General features: G+C 46.5%; 1 protein-coding gene across 8 annotated transcripts; it reads right to left on the bottom strand.

Annotated features, from left to right (window-relative positions):
* Window positions 1-1,203: 1,203 nt before the first annotated feature.
* On the bottom strand, window positions 1,204-24,193 carry LOC128347799 (E3 ubiquitin-protein ligase TRIM7-like). 8 transcript variants are annotated; one of them, XM_053302929.1, is made up of 8 exons: window positions 24,024-24,193; window positions 14,873-15,383; window positions 12,961-13,056; window positions 11,563-11,790; window positions 10,431-10,453; window positions 7,151-7,266; window positions 4,413-4,442; window positions 1,204-2,169 (listed from the first exon to the last, which is right to left on the bottom strand). In XM_053302929.1, the coding sequence occupies exons 2-8, from the start codon at window positions 15,284-15,286 to the stop codon at window positions 1,655-1,657; spliced, it is 1,422 nt and encodes a 473-aa protein (XP_053158904.1). In that variant the 5' UTR covers window positions 15,287-15,383; window positions 24,024-24,193; the 3' UTR covers window positions 1,204-1,654. The 8 variants fall into 8 exon arrangements, with proteins under 8 accessions (XP_053158904.1, XP_053158898.1, XP_053158899.1 ...); XM_053302923.1 differs by having other exon boundaries at window positions 4,413-4,445; window positions 24,024-24,192; XM_053302924.1 differs by lacking the exon at window positions 24,024-24,193 and adding an exon at window positions 22,368-22,448 and having other exon boundaries at window positions 4,413-4,445.
* Between the last annotated feature and the right edge of the window lie 593 nt (window positions 24,194-24,786).

Below are 24,786 nucleotides of genomic sequence, written 5' to 3'. Positions count from 1 at the left end.
TTTCCAGAAGGAGCCTGTGCAGTCACTTGGGAGGAGGGGAGGTGGAAGGAGCTCACCACTGCCCCCCATCCCTCTGCACAGCGGGCTTTCAGAGGTTAACAAAAGGGGTGCCGGGAAGTGATGGCAGGCACAGCAGACGGCATGCCCGCCAGAAACTGCTGTGCAGGGGCCTGGGGGTTTGTGTGTGTGAACACCTTAGAGGGGGACAGTGCTCTTCAGAGGATCTTATTCGGCAACAGGATTCATGACATAGGCAGACCTCTCTTAAAGTATCCTGGGCCCAAGCCATTAAGGGCTTTATCAGTAATAAACAGCACTTTGTATTTCACTCGGAAACTTATTGGTAGCCAGTGCAATTCTTTCAGAATTGATGTTATACAGTCCCTTCAAGTTGTCCCAGAGACCAGTCTGGCTGCAGCATTCTGTGCCAATTGTAGTTTCTGGACTACATGCAAAGCCAGCCCCAGTAGCCAAGCCTGCAGGTTACCAGCATTTGCACCACTGTTTATGGTCATTTACCTCCAGAAATGGATGTAGCTGATGTATCAGCTGAAGCCAATAAAAAGCACTCTTGGCCACTGCCTCAACCTGAGAAACCAAGAGAGGGTTTTGGATCCAGGAGCACTCCCCCAATTCAGCTTCTATATGGTGTTGAATTGGAAGAGCACAGGTTCAAATCCCTACTCTGCCACAACACTCCCTGTGGGAACTTTAGAAAGCCACTTTCTCAGCTTTACGTACTTAACAAGGCTGTTCTGAGGATAGAACAGGACAGCAAACCTGTAGGCAACCCTGCCTTTCCTGGAGCAACATAGGAAGCTGCCTTTTACCAAAGTCAGACCATTGGTCCATTTAGCTCAGTACACTGAGTAATAGCAGCTCTCCAAAGTTGGAGGCAGGAGTCTCTCCTCCAGCTCTATCTGGAGCTTGGTCCCAAGTTCAATTATTGAACTCGGGACCTTCTGACTGCAGATGCTCTTCCACTGAGCTATGGCCCCATTCCCTAAGAGGAGTCTCTAGTCTCCCATCTAAATGCAAACCAAGATGGACCCTACTTAGCAAAGGGGACAATTCATGTTTGCTACCACAAGACCATCTTTCCTTCTCCAAGGAAGGAAGGACAAAACAAAGGAACTTAAGTTAACAGAAAGATATATGGCTATAAACAGCCAGGATACTAGAGTCTGAAGAGAAACACAAAGGTGATTTAGAAACCTTTAATTCATGTCAACATGCTAAAAACATCCTACAAACATGTTCAGAGAAATGAACAGAGGTTCCCTTTAAAAATCATCATCCAGATCAGTTCTGCTGTAAACTTACAAGACAAAACTATGTTAAATAGAAGTACCCCCTGCACTTTGGAATAGCTTCCCAAAGTAGTGATCAATAGAATTCTGCACAGGATCCCCCTGTGCACAGGGACTCCCATGGGAGGCTCCTCATTGGCTGAGTGACTGAAACAAGCAGCAGATGGCCACTCTGAAAAGAGAGATTTTGTTTAGGGTGTCACACCAACTGCCACTCTGAAATTAGCTTAGCTGATGATGATGATAGAGAATTAAAAGACCAAGTCTCAGATAGCCTGGTATCTGGAGTATTGGTGATCTGGTGGGGTGGTTTTTGGGTGGGTTTTGTTTTGTTTTTTACTACTTTAGGGAACAAGGGTGAGATGAGCCTTTTTAGGCAAGAAAAAGAAGGGGAGAAAAACATCCTCACTGGCCGTTATTGAAGTTGTAAAGAGGAGGTCCATTCTATCAGCGTCAAAGAAGGTTACCTGCCTCCCAGTGCAGTTCAGGCACACCCGGACCCTCTTGAGTTCACCCCTCAATGGCAAATGGGACATACAAGGAGGAGTCATTGCCAAATACTGTTTCCCCAGTTTTGCCACAGCCCAGATCCCCACCTTTGGATCTAGGGGAATCAGGCCCTTCCGCTTCACAGATTTTCTGGCCACCCCCAAAGCCCAGTTTTCCTTTCTTCCCACAAGGACATCCCAGAAATGTCTTCCTGAAATGAAGACCATTTTCCCTAGTACATAGCGACAATCATCAAATCGGCTGTGAACATTGGGCACATTTTGTACTCTCTCCCCCCTTCTCACACTTTTAAGATCTTCAGATATGATGAGCTGGCGATGAGCAGTGTCTGGATCCAAAGTCACGTTGGCTGGGAGGGAGAGGGAGGAGAGAGAAAATAAGGATGGTGAACACAACAGCTGCAATTGGGACTCGCATCTTGATTCTAGATGCCTTAATATTGTTATCATCTACCCTACTACTACTTACTACTATACCAGCAAGGTTCAGTATTTTTCAGGTGGAAGCTATTCTGGCAAAAACCCCAAATCCTCATAGATGAGAGCGTCATTTCCCCACAGTGCTAACCTCCACACAGTACTGCGCTCTCTCAGTTCTGGGAGGGCCCTTTAAGAGAAACAGCGCCTTCTCTTAAGAGCTCTATGAGAAAAGCGCCGGAAATGGCCACACTTCCAGGCACTCTGTGCATGCCTTCCAAGATGGTACAAGAGAGCTCCATTTCCCTTAAAGAAGCTTCCCCAGTACCGGGGATAATGTAGCACTGCACCGTGGGAATATCACTTTGGCATGGTGCTAGGGCAGGGATTCGCAACATGTGGGTCCCCAGATGTAATTGGACTTCAACTCCCATAATTCCCAACCAAAGGCCACTGGGGCTGGGGATTATGGGAGGTGAAGTCCAATTACATCTGGGGACCCACACGTTGAGAAACCCTGTGCTAGGGGGATTGTGCAGAATATTCAGCTTTGGCCAAAGCTTCAACGTTCCAACAATTTAACCATGATTCAGGGAGCTGCACTTAGGGTTGATGGGGGCCGCCACCAGCCCCTGGGCCTTACGATGAAGAACACTGATCTATACCAATTGCTAACCTGATGGTCAAACGTTTAACAGGGCAGTGAAATGGGGCCCTCCACAGACAAGGCTGGAGTCTGGACAAAGTGTGCTTCTCAACTTTAAGCAGAACATGCTTGATCTGAATGCTGCCAGATGTGGAACTGTGAGGAACATAGGAAGCTGCCTTAGACTGGGCCATCGAGCTCAGTATTGTCTGCACTGACGGGCAGGGGCTCTCCAGGACCACAGACAGGAGTCTCTCCCAGCCCTACCTGAAGATTCCAGGGATTGAAACTCAGACTTGACAAGACAAAAGACTGACAGGGCACATGATAGCACTCTACAAATACCAGAAGGCCTGTTTTGTAGGACAGAGCAGGGACTAGAGGTTTTCAAGCTGAGCCTGGATGACCATCTGGCAAAGATGCTGTAGCAGTTTCCTGCACTGAGGGGCCAGACTAGAAGACCTCCAAGGTTCCTTCCGATTCTAACCTTCTGTGGATTCCATTACTAGATGGGGTGGGCTTAACAGGAAAGGAGGTTTGGGCTGATGTGCTTAGATAAGAGCAGTTTGATAAGCAGACCCATTACCTGGGGATGGGTGGGTTCTCCCCCACCAGAGGCCTTCAAGCAGAAGCCACACAGCCATCTGCTGGGGATGTTCTAAGCCAGGGCTTCACAACTTTTGCTCTCTAGGTGTTGGACTACAATTTCCAGCATTGCCAGTGGTCAATAGTCAAGGACAACAGGAATTGCAGTCCAACAGTCACTGGAGGGCCAAAGTTGTACAGCTCTGTGCTAAGCTCTGGATTTCCTACATTAAGCGAGGGTTTTAGAAATGCCGTGTCTTATGTTTACTTGCACATAGGAATATAAGCAATTGCCTTACTCTGAGTAAGACCATTGGTCCATCTAGCTCAGTGCTGTCCACACAAACTGGCAGAGGCTTCAAGGTGGCAGGCAAGCCTATCTTGGAGATGCTAGGGAGAGCACTTGGAACCTTCTACATGCAAGTACTCTCCCCAGAGCAGCCCCATCCCCAAGGGGAATACCTTACAGTGCTCACATGTAGTCTCCCATTCAAATGAAAACCAAGGCAGACCCTGCTTAGCAAAGGGGACAATTCATGCTTGCAACCAGAAGACCAGCTCTCCTCCCATTTTTGATGAGACATATGAGTTTATAAAGGCAAATGAACACACACATCATGCCCTGAGAGGAGAAGGCAGAGGAGCCTGGTATGTTGCCACCATGCAGCTCCTGCTGTTCCAGCTGAGGTGGCCCCTCCCTCAACTGCCACTGCAAGGTGTATTGCCATAGGGTAGCCACCTTTAAACCACAACCAGCAAGGGCAGACCGGCACAGAACTTCCTCCTCAATGCCCTATCCTATTTCTCCCAGTTAACCCACACTGAATTCAGGAGTCCCGCGATAAAACTCTTGAACGCTAACGAAACACAAGCAGGCAGGCTCCTGTCAAGGTCCCACCCCTCCCCTCTGAACCTGACTCACCACTGATCCCAGATGATATTTACCTTTCTGCAGCTGCAAGCCATATTCCAGGACTTCTGAGAAAGGAAATAATATACAGCTGAAGCACTACGCAACTGTCTTCATCAACAATACCCATCCCCCCACTCCGCCTGCCCAACCGGGCGTTCTGCTTTCCGGCCAGCCACTTCCTGGCCACCCTCCACACACCCTCCCACCCGCCCCTGCCTTCTCCACCTGCCGTTGTTGTTTTGCCAGCCAGGCATCAGCCGGATGCCTCTGCTAACTCCTGGCCCGCCAGCTGGCTGCTTCCATATTCTTCCCCCCAGCGCTCCACGTCACTATCCGGCAGCTCTCCGAACTCTCACAAGAGCTGCCATGCATGGGATTAGCGACAGGTACATTTAAGAGAATTAATTATATAGAAGATAGATATGCAATGGACATCCAATATATCTTCTGACTATCAGCTTAAACAGATTCAACAAAAAAAAACTTGAGCGGCTACTCTCAAGATTCTCCTCATTAGGACTCACCCATGATAACTGCTGGCTGTGTGTGGAAAGCAATCTGGGAATGCTTCACCTTCTATGGTCAGGTAAGCTCTTTCACCCATTCTGGGGGAAAGTACTGAGACTGACTACCTAAACAGTTGGGATTACAGTCAAGGCTACTCCAGAATTTATTGTATTGGGACTCATTCTGTCAAACTGGAAACTTCTAACACACCAGAAAGAATGGCTGCTTAGAGCACTCCTTATTAAAAAAAACAGCTGATTCTGCAGCTCCAGAAAAATAAAAATCCACCAACCATAGATCAGTGGGCAGTTGACCTATTAGTGCCAGAAGCGTGTGAGAATACCTTGTTCCACAAATCTGATAAAGATCAAATGTTTCATGTAATATGGGACAATTTTCTGAACCTGTTTGAGCTTAGACCATCTTAGCTAGCATTCTTGAATATGGAGAAGATAGATAGGTTGATCTTGTGGGCCCACCTCCCTGCTTTCACATGCGTGTGCGCACAAGAGAGAATGTATGTTCACTGAAGTGTATAAATGTTTCAAAACCAAATCTTTATAAGTATACAAATTTTATTTCGATTGCTCTGTGGGAAGTATTCAAATGGGAAAGGAGGGCAAGGAAGGTTAAAAAGGGGGAAAGTCAAGTTTTAAGATATAAATCATTGTCATTTTATTGTATTGATCCTTGGTTGAATAAAAAGTTAATTTTAAAAGTTTGGGGGTGTGCACACAGGCACACCACTTTCCTTCCTGTGATTTTTATGGTAGACTGGTCATTTCTTCCCATGTGCCCAGTCTCACAATTAAGCTATCTCCTCAAACATCAGCAACGTATTAATTAATGCTCTAGGCCAAGGATTCTCAACGTTGAGTCCCCAGATGTTATTGGACTTCAACTCCCATAATCCCCAGCCCCATTGACCTTTGGTTGGGGATTATGGGAGCTGAAGTCCAATAACATCTGAGGACCCAACGTTGAGAAACCCTGCTCTAGGCAATCGTTCCCAACTGAGGGCCAACAGATGTTGCTAAACTACAACAGCCCCAGCAGCAATTTATTGTGGCTGGAGATGACAAGAGTTGTAGTTCAGCAACATCTGGAGGCTCCCAGGTTAGGAACCACTGCTCTAGGCTCAACTCAGTTATTGCAAAAGGTAGAAAGCCAACACCTTCCCTTCAGGACCACGACTGAAGTAGTAAGTGTGTTATGCTGACCAGATCACTTTGACCCATCTGACATAGTCCTGTAGCAAGGGTGGCAAACAAAAGGGAGCACCAGAAAGTGGCTCAGATGGTAGGGCTATATAAGAGTTCTCTAAAAGAGCAGATCAGATCATCCCACTTCTGCACTGTTCCACTGCAGACTGGGCTGGGGTCATGTTTTGATGATCTTCCATATAAAAGAATTCCTTGACAACAGGAAGTGAACATGTCAAAGAAAAGACATGCCAGTTCTTGGGGAAGGAATTCTGTTTTCATTATATGGAGGAGCACTGACTCATGTGAGCCTCCACCTGCACTCGGAAATGGTACAGTCCAGAAATAGGTTCTTTTCTTCATCCACTCTCTGTGAAAACCAGGCCTAAAGCAGTCTGCTCTGAAAGCCCTTTCATTTTGGATGCATTTCCCAACAGGCACTCGTTACAGACTCAAATTGGAACAATTTCTATCAGTTATATACGTCACAAACACATTCTGGACCTTGTCTTTCATCAAAAAGGCTTCAGGGCACTTTGAAACCGTGAAATACAGACATTCAACTGAATCAATACCACAAAACAGCAGAACTAGCAAGTTAAGATTACAAAGAGAAAAACTAGCATGAGATCACATACTGATTCCATATTGTACTCACCAAGCTTGCCATGGAAAGGGTGATGTGTAGAGCCACACCTTTCTCCCCAACTTAGAACTGGTGATGGAGCAAGGATAATCCCCACCCTGCAGCTATGGGGAAGATATCCCCCCCCCCCAACTCTCTAGCTCCATGCTGAAGAGAAAGCTAGAGGTGGTTATTTCAGCAAGAAGCACCAAGGCCACCCAAAATGCAAAGGAGCCTGGTCAAAAGACAGGAGCCCCAAATATCATTAGAAACACATATGGCAAATGCAATTTGAGTTGCAGGAATACTTTCCACAGTAAAGTAGAATGGTCTTCAAGGAGCACTCAATTCCCCATTCATTTGTATCAAGATACTGCTACTCCTGCTTTTGGAGGACTGTACAGCCAGTATAAAGTATTTTTAGAAAACCTATTACCTTTGAATTTAGATACAAGACATTCCAGATAGGGAGTTATGTCATACAATTCCCAGATTCTCCATATCAGCTCAGGTGAAAAAGCCTCTGGATGCTTACGCGTTTTCTGTTGAACCCTGGAGAGAAACATGGATTCAAGCAATCCAGCAGAGATCAAGAAAACAGCAAGAACATATGCACCTAGTAGGGTTGCCAACTGTCCTGCACTGTGCAGGATGTCTCGACTTTCAGCGGGGAAATGCTCGTCCTGTTCGGGACTCCTTTTCTCCAGCTTTGAGATTTTTTTTTTTTTTTTAAAATGTTTAAAGCCACCGCTGAGTGGCAGCAGAGAAGGATGGTGGTAAGAGCAGTTCCCCCGCCTCCCAAGCTATGAAGCAGGGACAGAGCCACCATTGGGCCAATGGGTTCAAAGAACCCGGGCCGCACCCAATCAGGGGCCACACCTCACACACCCCGCGTCTGACCTCAGACACGGGGGTGCTGGTTTAGCTCCCAAGTGGGGATCGCACTGCCCCTTTGGGAGCTAAATTAAGACTGGCACTGCGTTTGCAGCGCAGCCAGAAGCAGCTCTTCCATGGAAGAGCCACTCCTGCTGAGCTGCAAAAGCAGCACCAGCCTAGGTAGCTCCCGAAGGGGCCGCGCAGCCCCTTCGGGAGTTGAACTCCAACTCCCGAACAGAGCCTCAAGGCTTTGTTCGGGAGCCAGACCATGCCCCCTCCATCTGACCTCAGGCGCGGGGGGTGGGGTCAGCGGGACCACCGCCACAGCCGCACATAGGCCGCCGGCAGTCAGGCTCCGCGCCTGCTATGAAGGGAATGGCTGCTCTCTAGGACGGGGCTAGGCTGGTGGCGCGCTGGTGGGTGGTGATAGGTGTGCGCTGCTGCTGCTGAAAGCAAGCCTAGACTCTGAGAGCACTCGCTGCCATGGCCGCTGGCCACTCACTAAGTCTGACTGGGGGAGCCAGGAAGAGAGGAGCTGGGAGGGCCGGTGGGTGGAAAGCTCCATTCCTCGGCCCTGTCTGCCTCCAGACACGCATGCGCAGAAGCCAGAGATCAGCCCATCGGCCTCATTTGGAGGCAGGCAGGGCCACGGAAGGGAGTAACCAGAAGGTTACAAGTTCGATCCTGACCAGGGGCTCAAGGTTGACTCAGCCTTCCATCCTTCCGAGGTCGGTAAAATGAGTACCTAGAAATGTTGGGGGCAATATGCTAAATCATTGTAAACCGCTTAGAGAGCTCCGGCTATAGAGCGGTATATAAATGTAAGTGCTATTGCTATTTCACCCACCCAGCCAGCACCTCCCCTCCGGGCTCCTCCAATCAGACTTGGTGAGTGGTCAGCGGTGGCGAGTGCTCTCCGAGAGTCCAGGCTTGCTTTCAGTAGCAGCGCTTACCTGTCGCCATGCACCATCTGCCCCAGCCAGCCCTGGCCCCTGCCCTAGAAAGCAGCCATTCCCTTCATAGTTTGGGAGGTGGGAGAGCTGCTCTCACCTCCATCCCGCTCTGCCACCGCTCAGCGGAGGCTTTAGAAGTAAAAACACAAAAACAAGCCCCACTCCTGGGTGGCCATACCTCCCCCTCCCACCCCCGGAGTCCCTGTCCCGATTCCTGCCAACGCAGTGTTGGCAACCCGACTACCTAGATTGCAGTCCTAGGCAAGTGATTGTTTCGCTATCACACAGCTTGTGGAAGATATAGGACTTGTTTACACCTCCCTCAAGGTTTTAAGCTTTATTGCAGGTCTTTTCCTATCTCTAGCGGCAAATTTGGGTCAAACTACATGTTAAATTAAGATATGCTTCACACAGACACCTTGTTTATTTTATATATTGTGCCATTGTTATACTGCCTTTCATAAGGCATCCCAAGGTGGTTTACAAAAGTTAAAATGCAATCAAACTCCATAAAAGTCACACTTAAAAACCTTAAAATCAGTTAGAGTAAAACCATAACACAACAACAACAACAAAACCACCATAAAAAAGACAGAACAGAAGCAGGAAAGCTGAGGGACCCAGCAGCCCCTAAGGGGTAGAAGTCTTTAGTGATTGTTTTTTCAAAAGCAGCAACAGATGTCACTGAGCAGACATTCACTGGGAGAGCATTCCAGAGCTTGGGGGCAACAACAGAGAAGGCCCTGTCCTGCATACACAATTCAGTCTCTCTCAAAGTCAGCCCATGGGCAAAGACCTCTCTGACAACCTTGTTGGGCAGGCAGAAAACCTTGGGAGCAGGTGGTTCTTCAGGTATCCAGGACCCAAACCATTAAGGACTTCAAAGGTAATAACCAGCACCTTGAATTGGATCCAGAAACAAACTGGCAGCCAGTGCAGCTCTTTCAGAATAGGTGTAATATGTTCTAAATAAGCAGTCCCAGAGAGAACCCTGGCAGCTGCATTCTGCACCAACCTAAGTTTGAATATTCTTCAAGGGCAGCACCACATAAAGCACATTTCAGTAATCCAGCAATGACGTGACTAAGGTGTGGGCAACTGTGGCCAGATCTCCCTTCTTGAAATATGGACACAGCTGGCACAGTAGCCAAAGTTGTGCAAAGGCACCCCTGGCCACCACCTCCACCCGAGCATCCAAAAGCAGAGCTGGGTCCAGCAACAGCCTCAAATCACACACTTGCTACTTTTGAGTAATAGCTAGAACAGGACTGTGGTGTGTGTTGGGGAGGAGCTTTAACCCTCTACCTGTGCCAAGCCTCAGTCTAGATCAGACTGCCTTCATGACTGTTTGCCATAGAAGAGACACTCCCATTAACACCAGTGGAGTTTAAACTCTCTGCTATAACCACTTTCCTCTAACATTTTATTCTTTTCTTCTTGCTGTTTTATGTTACGGGATGTTTTTAGTGGAAAGATGGGATAAGAATTCTTAAGCTTACTTCTCTTTGCTAGTGAAGTGTTAGAAAGTAGAGGGATGCTTTCCCACCCCACCACCCACAGAAATGTAGTTCTTGTGTTGCTGTTTTAACAGCTAATGCACAAATTTACCACTTAAGATCTTTAAAGACAAGTTGTAAAAGGATTATAATTGTTGCGTTCAAAAAGCTTTCATTGTGTGACGTTACCCATGGTGCTTCTAGTACCTCCCTTTATTGCGATCATAAACAAATCCATTTTTGTCTTTTCCCAGGAATAATTCTTCAGAGCCAGGTTCCCAGAACCAAGTTGTAGCCTTCCTGCTTCCCTTTTTTCCCCTCCCACCAACCTACCTTGCCCTGGGACAAGCTCTGCTATCCTGGAATGGTCTTTGTTGTAGGGTCCACTTACCTCTGCATGATGCTGTTAGCATCCTGAAAGGACCAAGAGAAAGAAGACGGAGCTCAGTGCTTGCTGAAGCCCATCCCTCCCCTCATATACTGCATGGATATGCTCTTTGATTTCCTTGAATCCAGTTGATATCCACACAACATTAAGACTAGGAGGGGCACATCTTCACATCATGATGGTGAAGTATTGTGCAAGTTCAATATACTAGGCAAAAGAGCAGCCCCAAACCTTTAAACAGCTGTCAGCTTTACATAGGAAGCTACCACCTGCCGAATCAGGCCATTGGTTCGGGTAGTTCAGTATTATCTACTACCCTGGCCAGTGTCTCCCCAGGGTTTCAGGCAAGGAGCTTCTCTCAGCCCTACCTGGAGATGCCGGGGATTGAACGTGAAACCTTCAGGATGCTAAGAAGATGCCCCAACACTGAGCTACAGCCCCACCCTAAATCATGCCCTTCTTAGACATTCAGGGCAGCATTTATGTGGCGGGGGAGGGGCAGTTTCCATTACTTTCTCACACGACAACCCTGTGAAGTAGGTTAGACATAGACAGCAAGCATGGTTTCCTGAGAGACCAAGAGCCAGTTTGGAGCCAAGTGTTGAGTGAAAATAGGCCCACATGCCTCAACTATTCAGAAATCAGGTTGATACACAAAGCTTTTAGACATACAGCGAAGTGTTGCTTTTCACCCTATTTTTGACATCAAGGTTGGCTCAGGCCCAAGGAGGCCCTCGTCCATGGTGCACCCCACTTTGGTAATAATAATGGGGCATTGTTAGCAAGAGAAGTTAAACAATGACACTTTCTGCCAAGCACATTGTTTCCTTACTTGCATGAAGGTGGCCATTTCAGGTAATCCTCACTCCAAACCATTTACATAGGGCCATTTCATTTTATATATAGGTAGAAAGCTATGGAGACACACAAAGGAATGGTAGCACCTATGGGCTTCTGGAGTAGGGACAGCCCCCCCACCCCCGGCAAATCGAGCCATTCCCACTGAATCCAATGGGGCTTACTTCCAGATAAGTGGATATAGAAGTGAAGCTTTTGCCCACCCCCCTCAGAAAAGATCTGCTGATGCCAATGATAACAGCCTTCCCATGGAGAGAAGTCTGGGCCTAAACTTTACCCGCAGGAATTCACATGTTGGCTGCTGATTCTTCTCCTCCATATCCCGAATGGTACTGTCAACAGAGGAGAGCTCCATTAAAAGCCTGGCCATGTGCTCATTCCTTTTTTTCACAGTCTCTGCCGCCATCTCTTGCATCTTGGTCTTCAGAAAGAACTCTTGGCACGACACAAAACGGCAGAGTCCTCGGAACAGCCCCACTACTTTTTGCATGGTCGGTTGCATCAACTTGTTGCAGAGAGAAGTGGAAAGATGGGGAAAACAGCTTCAAGTCAGAAGTGCGATCATTAACAGCAGCTTTGGGATGCAAACAGTAAAGGAAAGGCACTGAACAGCACTCAACGTTCATAGAGGGGTTTTCAGATATGTAAAGCGTTTCACATAAAGGTACTCCTCAAGTTACAGACATCCGTACATACAAAGCTCCATAACATATTATGTTAAGGAAGCCCCCAACTTACCAGCACCAACCCATGAAAACAAATAAGTAGTTGCCCTGGGAAGCTCTGTGTGTGTTGTGTTAGGGACACACAAATCTTTGGGAAAGAACACAACTCGTTCGTACGCTGGGGACTTCCTGTACATTCTTAGAGCTCTCCAGATGGATTGGTTTATTCTGTGAGTAACTGTTGTCAACGCAAACCAGAGTCACTAAAGGCCATGCATATGGACTGCTTCCCCCCACCCCAACTCCCCCATGTTGTTGCATCCGCACAGGTGGCATTCACGTGAAAAGAGTGAGGGTTTTGTCTCCCTACCTTCCTTCCACCTTCCTCTCCCCCCACCTGCCCTAACCCCTGCTATCTATCCTCTCTGGAATCCCCCACTCCTTGCCCATCCCATTGCCTACATATCACTCCTTCATTCCCACCCACCTCTAAAATGCACATTTGTGGTACCCAGGAATCTTAATGTGATGCCAATAATCTCCTTTTTGTATTTTGGTGGGAGGGGGGATTATTTGCAGACATGCATGAGTATGTACTGCTGTATGTCTGCAATATTCCCCCCCATTCCAAATAAGAGAGAGAGAGAGAGACTGTTCATTTGTAGATTAATGTAGACATTTTCTTGGTCATCTCCAGCTTCTCCCAACTGTGGAACTCTCATAGAGATCATTGCATTCAGCATGGAAAGTCTTTGCTTTAGAACAGGAGAAGGCAACCTTGGCTCTCCAGCTGTTGAACTACAACTCCCATCATCCTCAGCCACAATAGGCTGGGATGATGGGAGATGTAGTTCAACAACAGCTGGAGAGGCAAGACTGCCTACTCCTGTTCCAAAGCAATCATCCAGAAGCTCCATCTTAAAACCTGTGTTACATCCTTCTTGTGAAACATTGGACTGCTGTTTGATATCTTAGTTCTACTTATCAGCTAGCCAGTAACAGACACCTACAAGCAGGCTCTGATATTCCTTTTCTGTTTTCAGTTTATGCTCCAGAATCTCTTCTCTGTTCTTCTTTAGTGTTTTAGTCAAATTTAAAAAACAACCCTAGAAGGAAGATACACATATTGTAGTTGATTAAGTACTAGAGACCTGTAGCCAAGCAATTGTGTTATTAGTTCAAGTCAATATGTGGAATCCCTCTGTTCGTTTTCTTTCCCTTTTTTCTCATGCTTTCTTCTCCAGCCCTCAAGTCCCCACCTGTCAATTGTCTTCTTCACCAGTCACCTTGCTTCCGAGATCCAAGTTTCTGGGCCTTCTTACTTCCTGGGACCTCTTCTCAGTTATCAGGCACAGAGCTCCTTCTGTTCCTAGGACGTGTATGAGGCCAAACTGACAGCTTTCTCTTCTGTCAATAAAGCTGGATTGCAAATATTCCAAGAGCTTCATGCCTGGGTAGATAGTGCATAAGCATCTTGCAATATTGCACAGTCCTATGCAAGCAGCATTAGAGGCTTTACTCCCAGTGACAATACAGAGAGAGTGCCATTGGACAAACAGAATAAAATGCTAAATCCTGCTCACAGCTATTGTGGTGGGAGTGTCCGAAGCTTTCAAAAAAGCTCCATCTCACTGGCAGCTGGTAGGGGAATGAGAAAGGGGGTGGGGAACAGTGTTCCCTCTAAGGCGTGCACACACTCACAAGTTTTTTTTATGTCTGCTCATTTAATTTTAGATCCCACTCAGGTTGAATCAGGAATGCCCCACTCTGAATATATGTGTGCACACACTGCCTTGATACTGCCATCCAGAACAAAATTCATTCTGCACACAGATGAATTTTTGTTAAGAAAAAACACTGGTGGAAAAGGAGAAGCGAGTGAGAGGGATAAAGGAAGGTTGCTACCTTCCAGTCCAGGTTTCCAAAGCATTAATCATGTTACAGGGCCATAACTATAATAGGGCAAGGGGAGACAGTTGTCTGGTGGCCCACTGCCTTGGGGGGCCCCCCAGAGGCAAGTCACATGACTGACTCCCCCAGCTGCGCACCTGCCCGGGCTTCCTTCAATTGTATCCATCCTCCGAAACTGATGTGGGTGTTAAGACCTGGAGCTACCAGAACAGCATGTCTTTCTCTAGTACGATTAAATGACTTGCATCGTCCACATTTTACAAAACCTTTTAAAAAATAATTTAGGATGGTGTTCTATTGTGGCACATAGATTTTCTCTCTCTCTAAATTTTACTATGCTTTTTGTTACCACTATTCAGCCTCATTTAAGATTTCTTTACTTCATGAGCTGAGCTTCAGGGATGGGGGTGGGCATTTTAAAATCTTGTCACTGGGCCCACTCCAACCTTGCTACGCCCCTGTCATGTTAACTGCATCTCAAGAATCAGGTGCCAGAAAAAGAACCACTCAACTGACAGCATCCTCTTCCCTTGAAAGATACCAGACTGCAAACATTTGGGGATTTTTGTTTCCCCGAGCACACTGAATGTTCATGAACATTCCATGTCAACACACCAGCTCAGCTCAACTGTGCTGCAAGCTTCACCTCCAGAAGCACAATACAATAGAGGCTACCACTGGGAGAGGAGAGCAAACTGTGCACATTGTTCTGTCTCTTCCTCACATCATGCTAAATCCCTCAAATTCTTCATCTTCCTGCAGCAGAGGTGAGGTGAACATGGAAAGCTGCCACCTTCCTGTACAGTTTTCCAGAGTATTGTTCACATTTCAGTTGTTGTGGCAAAGAAAAGCCTGTGGACTGACAGAGAGTGTCAGTAACCCTCCCTGCCTCCATTTCTAGCCTCTTCTAAATATGCAGTAAGAACTGTCCCTGCCCCAGCATTCCGCCTCTCATTTCCCCCCAAGATATGCCCTGGTTATTCCCCAACCCCATGAGCAGAGGCTACTCACCTTGAGCTCCTGGACAGCTTCCTCCGCAGGAAGCACCATGTGATCCTGGTGCTCTTTGGATGAGCAACACACTGAGCAGATCTGGGCTTGATCATTTAAGCAGTACAGGTTCAAGGGCTCCTGAGCTCCGTGCTTCTTACAGGCTTCCTCTGCTCCTGTCGCTTGCTGTGTCAGCTTTTTCATCAGTTCCACAACCTTTTTGAGCTGCCTGTTCTGAATGACACTCCTGTTCGTAACCATCTCCTTGCACTGGGGGCAGGCCCTGTTTTGGAGAAAGCTCTCCCAGCACTTGTGAAGACAGGCACGGCAGAAGTTGTGGCCACAGTCTAGAATGACTGGGTCAGTGAAATAATCCAAACAAATGGGGCACTTGACTTCCACTTGTAAATCCTTCAAGGAAAGCTCAGCTGCCATGCCCAGACAGCAAAATTTAAAGGATGGCTTTCCTTCTTCACCAGTGTACCTAAAGGCCTTGACTGGACACGCTGCAGGGAATTAATTGAGATCCAGTCTGTAGGGTGGGGAAGAGGTGAAGATTACCATCTTGCAGTGCCTACAGAAAAGCTCAGCCTTCAAAATGGTCCCCCCCCCCATGTTTCTTTCAGATTCCAAGTAGAAGGGGACAACATGAAGAGACAGGACAGCATTTAAGGATGGACCATGGCATGACTTGATTAGCAAGCCAGAGGTTGCCAATTCGAATCCCCGCTGGTATGTTTCCCAGACTATAGGAAACACCTATATCAGGCAGCAGTGATATAGGAAGATGCTGAAAGGCATCATCTCATACTGCACGGGAGATGGCAACATAGGCGTAACTATAGGGGGGCAGGGGGGGCACATGCCCCGGGCGCCACTTGGCAGGGGGCGCCAAAAAGTGCCCCCGCCGATTTGCCGGAAATTTTTATTTATTTTTTATTTTTTGCAGAGCAGTCCCCCTCCCTTGGTCCCGGCACCGCCCCCCCCCATTGGCATTGCTCATCCAGCACTGGGCGCCGCGGCGTCTTCATAGTCCAAGTCTCTGACTCTCACTCCCCGGCGCGCCCCACCGCCAGTCGCGCATGCGTCGAGAGGAGGACATGCACCAGAGCAAACTTCCTGAACAACTCCCTCTTCTGAACAACTTCCTGAATGCCCGAACCAGTTCCCCTTTTTGCTCATTCAAGTCCTTCCTCCCCTATAATCTAACCAAGTTTTAACTGAAAAGGTTCAGGGAGGGGGATATGGGGGGATGTGGAACCTTGGGTTCCACATCCCCCCATCTCTCCCTTCCTGGACTTTTTCACTATGTAATGCAAGCTAATTTAATTATATGTCATCATCAAAATGGATTAGCTGTTTCAGCCCATCAGGAAAGTCTAAACCTCCACCGATTTAATTAACCAGACTGAAAATCAGATGAACAGAGAATGTTTTAATGAAAGGTGGTATATAAATTTAACAATAAGTAAAACTATCATTAGGAGCAATTAGCGATTACTTAAACATTGGTGCTGCCAAGCAATTTGTAAATAAAACTTGAAGCCCTTTGAAAATAAGCTGGAATTAATTGTAGGTTGGGCAGGGGGTGAAAGTATATACTTCTAAACATTTATTGTTAAATTTATATACCACCTTTCATTAAAAACAACCCCAAAGTGGTTTGGTTTTAGTCATGGATTTTAATTTTAATTGCTCTTTTTGTCAATGTGATGAAGATTAGTTAAATCTGAGTGGTCTTAGGCAACCAATGTTGCATCTGAAATGCCATTTCATTTTTTATTGTCATAAATACTCTCCAACCAATTTAAATAGCAAAGGTATATATTATCGCTTTATTCAATTGCAGGGAATCTCAAAAAAGCAGGATTTGCAACTAAGGCAGTGCATATCTTCTCTAAAATGGCCCTTTTATAGTTTTTCTAACTTTGAAATCGTAACATAAAACAAAGCATAAATGCATAAATGCTTCCCCATCCATTTGAAACCTTTTCTGGTGTAAATAGCATGCGGTTTTGGAATAGGGGAGTCTTTCTTTAACAGCGGGAGAATAAGGAGTCTTTAGCACTATCACCCTAGTCCCTCGAATTACTTTGGAGTCCTTGGTTTTCATTTTGTTAAAATACAGTCACTCACAAGGGAAAGTCAGGAACAGAAGCAGGGCATGAGGGAGGGGCATCATAATCATAATAATCATCATTGCATCATAATTCTAATGTTTGAGATACAAGCCAACTTCACAGGGTTGTTGTGAGGAAAAACCTAAGTATGTAGTGCATTTTGAAATTTTTGGTAATTTTGGTAATTTTTTAAATTTTTAAAATAAAAGTTTTCTGAAACATGTATGTCAGTCAGATGTATGTTGGGGGGGCGGCGGGGGGGACGCGGCGGGGGGGGCGCAATTACAGTGCTTGCCCCGGGTGCCGTTTTCCCTAGTTACGCCTCTGGATGGCAATAGTAAACCCCTCCTGTGTTCTACCAAAACCAGCCACAGGGCTCTGTGGTCGCCAGGAGTTGACACTGACTCAACAGCACATTTTACAGGGCAATAATGACTTGCCTCATAAGGTACTAGCCCACCAAGTCTGGCTATTGCTACAGATTCAGTCTTCGATATCCAGAATGTGGCTGCTCAGTGGTGAGCAACAGGCACTCTGCCGGCTCCTTTCTAAAACTAAAACTACTAGAACTACTTCCAGGCATTGCAAATGCAAACAGAAAGGTGCTCTTACTTAATCCCCAGGGACACTGAAAATGTCAACATCAGGACCGGCCTGTCCACTAGGCAAGCTAGGTGGTCATCCAGAAGAGTACCACGTGGGGAGGGAAACCATCAGCCTGGATCACATACCATCCTGTGAGCCAAAAGTATAGTGCCTTGGGGCACAGGCACTTGCCTGCCGCCCCGCCACTGACAACTGCAGCAACAAGGAGGATGAGACAAGCATTCAGCAGGGGTGAAAGGCACTGTCACTCACCCACTTTGCCCACAAGCAGGTGCATCTCACCATCCTAGTGAGTGGGTAAGTGGGTGAACAAGCTGGCACTCCCCATCCCCATTGCCCACCAACCCTCCTTGCTTGCTGCCTCTGCTGCTCCTGCTATGGAGCCAGCCTGCTGCAGCACATTAAAATGGCTAGTGGGCTCGCCATGGCACATTATAATGACAGAGCTGAGTCATACAGTAATGTCATTATAATGTGCTACAGCACACCAGCTGTCCCGGATGTGGCAGGCAGAGATGTTGGAAGTGAAGGACTCTGTGCTGACTCGTGTCTCAGTGACAGAGGGGGACAGACTAGTGAGTCAGAGGGCTAGAGAGGTCAAGACATTGGTCATCCCTTCTCTACTACTCTGACACTATCCCTTGATATGTAGATTGCTATTCTTTCTTAGGGACTTACTTACTTCCAGCCACTTCCTACTTCTCTTTCCTTCCTTCCCTTCCTTCTCCCTTGCAACATGCAAGCTCCTCTCTCCCTACACCATGTGTGCAGAGATGCATCCATGTGCATCCAGCTAGCTAGCTAGATTAGAGATCCTATCTCTCCACTTTACTATCTAGAATGGAGTTCACTAATAAATACTCCTTATATTGATTGGAAACTATGAACTGGCTCCAAGATATTTTACTCTCAGCATACACGCACGCCTGGGCAGACTCCACTGTGTTGTGCCTCTGTGCACTCTGCTATATTAGAAGGGTAGCTCTTCAGAGAGAATTCCAAACAAGAGGCACAGCAGCAAGGAGAGCAAGTAGGTAGCTGGGAAGGTGATGGGGACTGCCTGCTCAGATGATGGGAGGCACCCGCCTGCGTGGGTGAAGGTGACAGGGGCACTAGAAATCTTTGGGCCAGCCCTGATTAACATGGACATCAACTGCTAGTGGGAACAGACTTCAATGCATCCAGTACAAGCAGGAATAATTACTATATTTCTTAATATCCAGATTCAGTAGCAGCTCACCTTAGTGAGCAGGAGAGGGAGCACCAAATGAGGCCTAACTGCCTCTGTGATCTGGCTGCTCTGTTGTGCCTCCAGGCTAGCGGTTCTTCAGGTAGAACTGGGCAGACTGGGCAATGATTAGCCAACCTACCTGCTGAATGGCCACCCTGCAGGCAGTGCAACCCTCCTGAATGCCAGGTTGGGGCAGAATGGGAGAAAAAGGCACAATGAAACGGCCAGAAACAAGAACCACTACAGAACAGTTTGTTAAGGGGCAACTAAAAAATATTATTTTTCGTATTTATTATTATTAGTTGCACCTCATTTGCACCACTATCACCACCGTCCAGCTAATTACTACTGTTCGGATGCATTTCTGGTTCTTCATTAGTACTAACAAAATACACTTGGAAAGTTGGACAATATCTACAGGTTTTTTAAAAATCAGAACTACCACCCTACACAGGTCAAGAGGCTACGATTGACACTGCTGTATATCACCACTATTGCACCGGTAGTACAAACCAAAAGCAACTCCCCCACTCAAGACCGCAAACCCCACCCCCAAACGTAGGCTCTAGTATTGAAAATAAGTTTTAAAGCTGTGCTGTAAGTCAAATGAACCCCTACAAGACCTCTTGCTAACCTTCAGTATAGTTCCACTGTATAGATTAACCCATCAATGGGGAGAGGAGGGCTGTGTGCCACATTATATCAATTTTAGAATAGGAAGGGCCATTGGTGGTTGGGGATGTACCCTCGCCCAAACAAAATTAACAAATGCACTTGTTATGAAGGAAAACTTATAGCCTAATCCCCTACCGCCCCCCCATTCCCAAGGAAAAATACACAGGCTGACTGCAACAGCCTTTGTATATTTTTTCACACACACACCCAGTGGCTGATTGCCACAGCTTGTGCATTTAAAAACAGCAACAACAACTTTTCTTCCTCAGGTGGTGGGCAATGCTTAGGGGACCCCTCAAACTATCAGAAGACAGGATAGCTTGACTGGCACCTTTTCTGACCAATCATGAAAGAGAGGAGGCGGCTATAGCAGCAGGGAGAAGCGATTGAAGAACGCTCCCTTCTCTTCAGAGAAAATGGCTCTCTTTTTTCTGATTAAGCCAGAAGTTTTCCTTCTTAACAAGTACATTTGATTGCTCCTCTCTTGCCCTTACTGACTGACTGTTCCTGTCTAGTGGGGTTTTCTTCTCTTCTGCATCCTGATTCCCCACCGCCAGCTACCCCTTTTCCATTCTGTTTTCCAGTGGGGTTTTCCTTTTTTTGCTTTCCTAACCCACTCCATCTACCCCTTTTCCCTACTATTGTTCAGAGAGGTTCTGTTTTTTCTTGCAAACCCCCACCCAATACCCAGAGGCGTATCTAGGGAAAACAGCGCCTAGGGCAAACACTGAAATTGCACCCCCTGTCCAAGCATCCTTTAGCAGTGGACTTAGCCAGACCAAAAAATGCTGGGAAACTACAAATTTCAGTATGCGGGGGCTCATGAAATACCCAAATACTATGTGGAGGTGTACTTGGAAAACGAAACAGAAGTGCCTGTCTAATTCTCTACTATGCATCGCAGCATCACTATTACATAAGTTTTAAAAATAAATGGAGAATTTGACTTTTCCCAGATACTCTGTAAATAATTAAAGGATATGCAGAGTAAACTGTGTCACTGCTTGGAGTATATTCTAGTCTTTCAGAAAGACAGTTAAAATGAGAGAAAGAGAGCAAGAAACTCCCAGGGGACCTTAATATTAAGGATTTCACACTGATTCAAAGACAAACTCACCATTAATAGCCATATTAGCAAGACATCACATTTAACTCACTTATCACAAGAAGCAAAGTAAGAGCAAATGAATACAATCCTAGCTCATAAGCGTCAGCTCAGTATTCACAAGCCCTGATTCTCTGTACATAGTGCCAATCAGAATATGTGTACAGTGTCTTATAATATAATAATATAATATAATATAATATAATATAATATAATATAATATAATATAATATAATATAATATAATATAATATAATATAATATTTTTTTACCTGTAGCCCCTTTGGGGGGCTTCCTAAAGGCTGGGGGGGGTTTGCAAAGCTTCCCCCTCACCCCGCTGGCCTCTAGGGCCTCACAGGGACCATTTGAGCATGTGCGGTAGCCATTTTTAAAAATAATCTTTTTTTTTTTTTAAGGCCACTGAAAACAAAATGGCCACTGCACATGCTCAAATGGCCTCTGCAAGGCCTGGCATGACCTAGGGCCTCACAGAGGCCATTTGAGCATGCATAGTGCCCATTTTGTTTTTGGCAGCTATTTTTAATTTTTTTTTTAATTTTACAAAATGGCGCCCCCCTTCAGGTGGCACCTGGGGCACGTGCCTTGCCTGCCCTTGCCTAGATACGCCCCTGCCAATACCTCTTCTCTTGCCTGACTGATAGTATTTCTGTGTGGAGATCTTGCTGTGTGTTTGCTCAGAGACTCAGGCTTGCCAGCCCACCCAGCTGCGAGCAGTTGTGCCCATCAGCCTGCTGTAGAAGAGTGTTTGCACTGACCTTAAATAGGGCAATTTATGTTCTCAAAGTGGGGGGAAGCCCCCAAGGGATTAATAACTGGGCTGTACTATACTGAATGACAAGAATGTTGCCCACTGAAAACAGTGGGTGTTTCCTGAAGGTCCATTGGAAATACTAGGACCCATGATGAATACCAAGTAACATGCCTGCCTCTGTAGAAATAAATGCCCTAATTTTTAGTATATCTTTTCATAACAAGGAGATAGTATAACAGCAAAATAAGGTATATAAAACAGTAAAAATCAAGGGTAACATAAAAGAGATCCAGCAATTATTGCATAACAAAGATTATGACCTGTATCTGGAGAAATTAGGAGTCTGCCTTATACCGAGTCAGACCATTGGTCCACCTAGCTCAGTATTGTCTACACAGACTGGCAGCAGCTTCTATAAGGTTGCAGGCAGGAAACTTTCTCAGTCCTATCTTGGAGATGCCAGGGAGGGAACCTGAACCTTCTGCATGATGCTTTTCCCAGAGCGGCCCCATCCCCTGAGGGAAATATCCTATAGTGTTCACACAGCAAGTCTCCATTTCACATGCAACCAGGGCAGATCCTTGTTTAGCAAAGGGGGAAAGTCATGCTTGCTAACCAGAGGTGCTCTTACCCCTTGACTTGGAGACTAAAGTCCAGGGCCTCCAAGGCCCCTGGGGCCCCCCCAATCCTCTTTAGTCTGTCCTGGGTGGTGTGGGCACCCAATGAGCATGATGATGTTTAATTGGGGCAGGGGGAGATCCCAAAGGCCTTTAAGTCCAGGCTGCAAAATTACCTGGGTACAACTCTGTTGCTACCACAAGACCAACCCTCTGCTCCACTCCAGTGACCAGCAACCACGCTAGGAAGAGCTCTCAGTGTATCATGAAGTACCAGCTCAAAGCACCCACCCAGCCTTACCAAGCAAAGCTAAACGAACAAACAAAGAACTTGGCTACCCCTCACTCAAAAAGCAGATGCAAAGTAGGACCTTAGGATTGTTCTACTCACACCAACCAGTCCACAGCTAGCACAAGAGAACCTGCAAAGCGCCTTCTCTTATGGGATTCAAAAGTCCTCCCACTAGTCCCAGCCACGCCCTTTTAAGATGACTTAACTACAAAAGCCGAGACCTGACTCACTCCTCTGCCACCACTGACTTCGCTTTCAGCCGCATGGATACTACTCTTTTCCCCTTCCCCTTGGCAACGCCGTTCTTTTTGCGAGACTCCATCTCCAGACCCAACAGCTTTCTACAAGAGGGTGGCTCCACCGAGACTGTTCGGACCAGATAATCGCTCTATCCAACGGAGTTGCGCCTTCACTTTCACTTTCGCTAGCTCCAGCCTGCCTGACTGGAAGTTTGCTCCGTAGAAACTTGCAGGGGGCAGCACACCTGCTAGTGACACGCGTGGAAGAGAGTTTCTTTCCGACTCTCGGAAGCGTAGGGGCAGAAATCGGGGGTCTCTCGTCAGTAGACTGTAGGTTCAATGTCTGCCAACACCCACTGCACATATTATACTCAAATGTCCCACTAAGTTCAATGGGACTTATTCCCAAGTAAGGAGATAGAAGATTGCTGTCTAGCTTGCTCCCGTCGCCCATCCTCAGCGCTCAACAACAAGGGCTGTTTAGCGAAACGTCTGTCCACTACCGAGAGTCACTAGCAGGGTTCAGATAGAAAGCAAGCCTGAGGAGCAACTCTACGCTTCAAATTTTTGCAGGGAAAGGAAAGGCACATTTTGGGGGAGAAAATCTGTTTTGAGAACTGAAAATGAGTTATTAGATATGGCATTCAGTAAAATGAGAAGGAAAGTCCTCAAGTCCTAGGAGGAATCTGTACCCCAGATCACTGGATCAGTGCAGTGATGTCAGCAGCAACAGACTCTCCAGGTCAAGAGTGGAGAGAATAGGGACATGTCCACTCACCCAAGAGGCACAGTCTCATCCGACATAGATTGAACAGGTAGCCTGTTCAAACTACTTCGCCTTATGGAATTACTCTTGTGTAAATTTACCATAATTGTAAATCCATTACATTTAATATCCATTCAATGTGTAAAATTTATTGTATAGAAAGAAAATTTATTCCATAGGCTAGGCAGGGCCCATTACTGTGGCCCTGTTTTCAGTCAGACAATAGCACTGCAGGCAGCATCTGCTTCCAGGTATAGCACAGCCACTCAGCTCTCAAAGCTGTTTACATAGAGAAATAAAATGGTCCTCTGTGCCCAAAGGGCTCACAATCTAAAAAGCAGCATAGACATCACCAGCAACAACGACTGGTGGGTTGCTGTGCTGGGGCTGGACAGGGCCAGATTGGACAGGCTCTAACCCTGCTGAATAGAAGAGAATCACTTTAAAAGGGGCCCCTTTGCTCAGTTAGCAAGCGTATGTGGTTGTGTGTGAGGTGCTGAACACATATGCATCCTGGGATTCATGTGAGCAGGTTTTTTTATTCTGGTTTTGCTCATGTTGATGTCTCAGTGAGAAATATAAATAGGTTTTAAAAACCTACTCACATACGGAAAACAGTTCTTTAACTGCATTAAGATCCCTTAGAAATAGGTTTAATGCATATCCCAAATTGAATGGGTCTTTTTTTTTTTAACCACAAACATACAATATGCAAATTTATTCACAAGTAACCTTCAATGAGACTCTTACCTGTTCCTCCTGGGATGTGTTAGAGAATCTCCCCCAAGTGACTTGCAACTATCCATATGCTTTTAACTTCCACATGAAATATCATATTACCAGGTAGATCATTTTTGCACCACCTAGTGCAGGGATAGGTAAGCTTTGCCACTCCAACTGTTCTTGAACTATCACTGCCATCCTCCCTATCCACCATTTATTGCAGCCGGGGATGATGGGAGTAGTAGTCTAACAACAGCTGGAGTGCCAAAAATTGCCAACTCCTGCTGGAGTGCCAAGCTCCTGAACAAATGAAAGTGGAAGGGGGAAACGATTGACCAGCATCCCCTGAAATCCATGTTCAAAGTAGGAGGAAAAAGCCAGTGAGATGCTTTCATCTCAAATTGGGCCAAATTACAGGCCACTGTGGCTGGGGATGATGGGAGTTCTAATCCAACAGCTAGGGTGCTGAAATTGTGCCACCTGGTCCTAAACAAACATCAAACTGCTTTGAGTAGCAACAGTTGTCCTTTGAAGATACCAGCAGTACCATGCCCTAGTGCAGGGGTAGTCAACATGTGGCTCTCCAGATGTTGCTGAACTACAACGCCCATCATCCCCAGCTGTAATAAATTGTGCCTGAGGTGATGGGAGTTATAGCTCAGCAACATCAGGGAAGCCACATGTCTGCCCTTGACCTAGCACAATGCAATGTGTACTAGAGCAGGCAAGCTTCCTAAGTAGTTATGGAAAATGCACCAAGTTCTTTTTTGTCTTACATTCTAGGGGAAGC

This window comes from Hemicordylus capensis, chromosome 2, assembly GCF_027244095.1.
Source record: "Hemicordylus capensis ecotype Gifberg chromosome 2, rHemCap1.1.pri, whole genome shotgun sequence".
NCBI lineage: Eukaryota > Metazoa > Chordata > Lepidosauria > Squamata > Cordylidae > Hemicordylus > Hemicordylus capensis.
The sequence above is the reverse complement of the archived record's forward strand: the minus strand, read 5'-3'. Positions and strand labels throughout refer to the sequence as shown.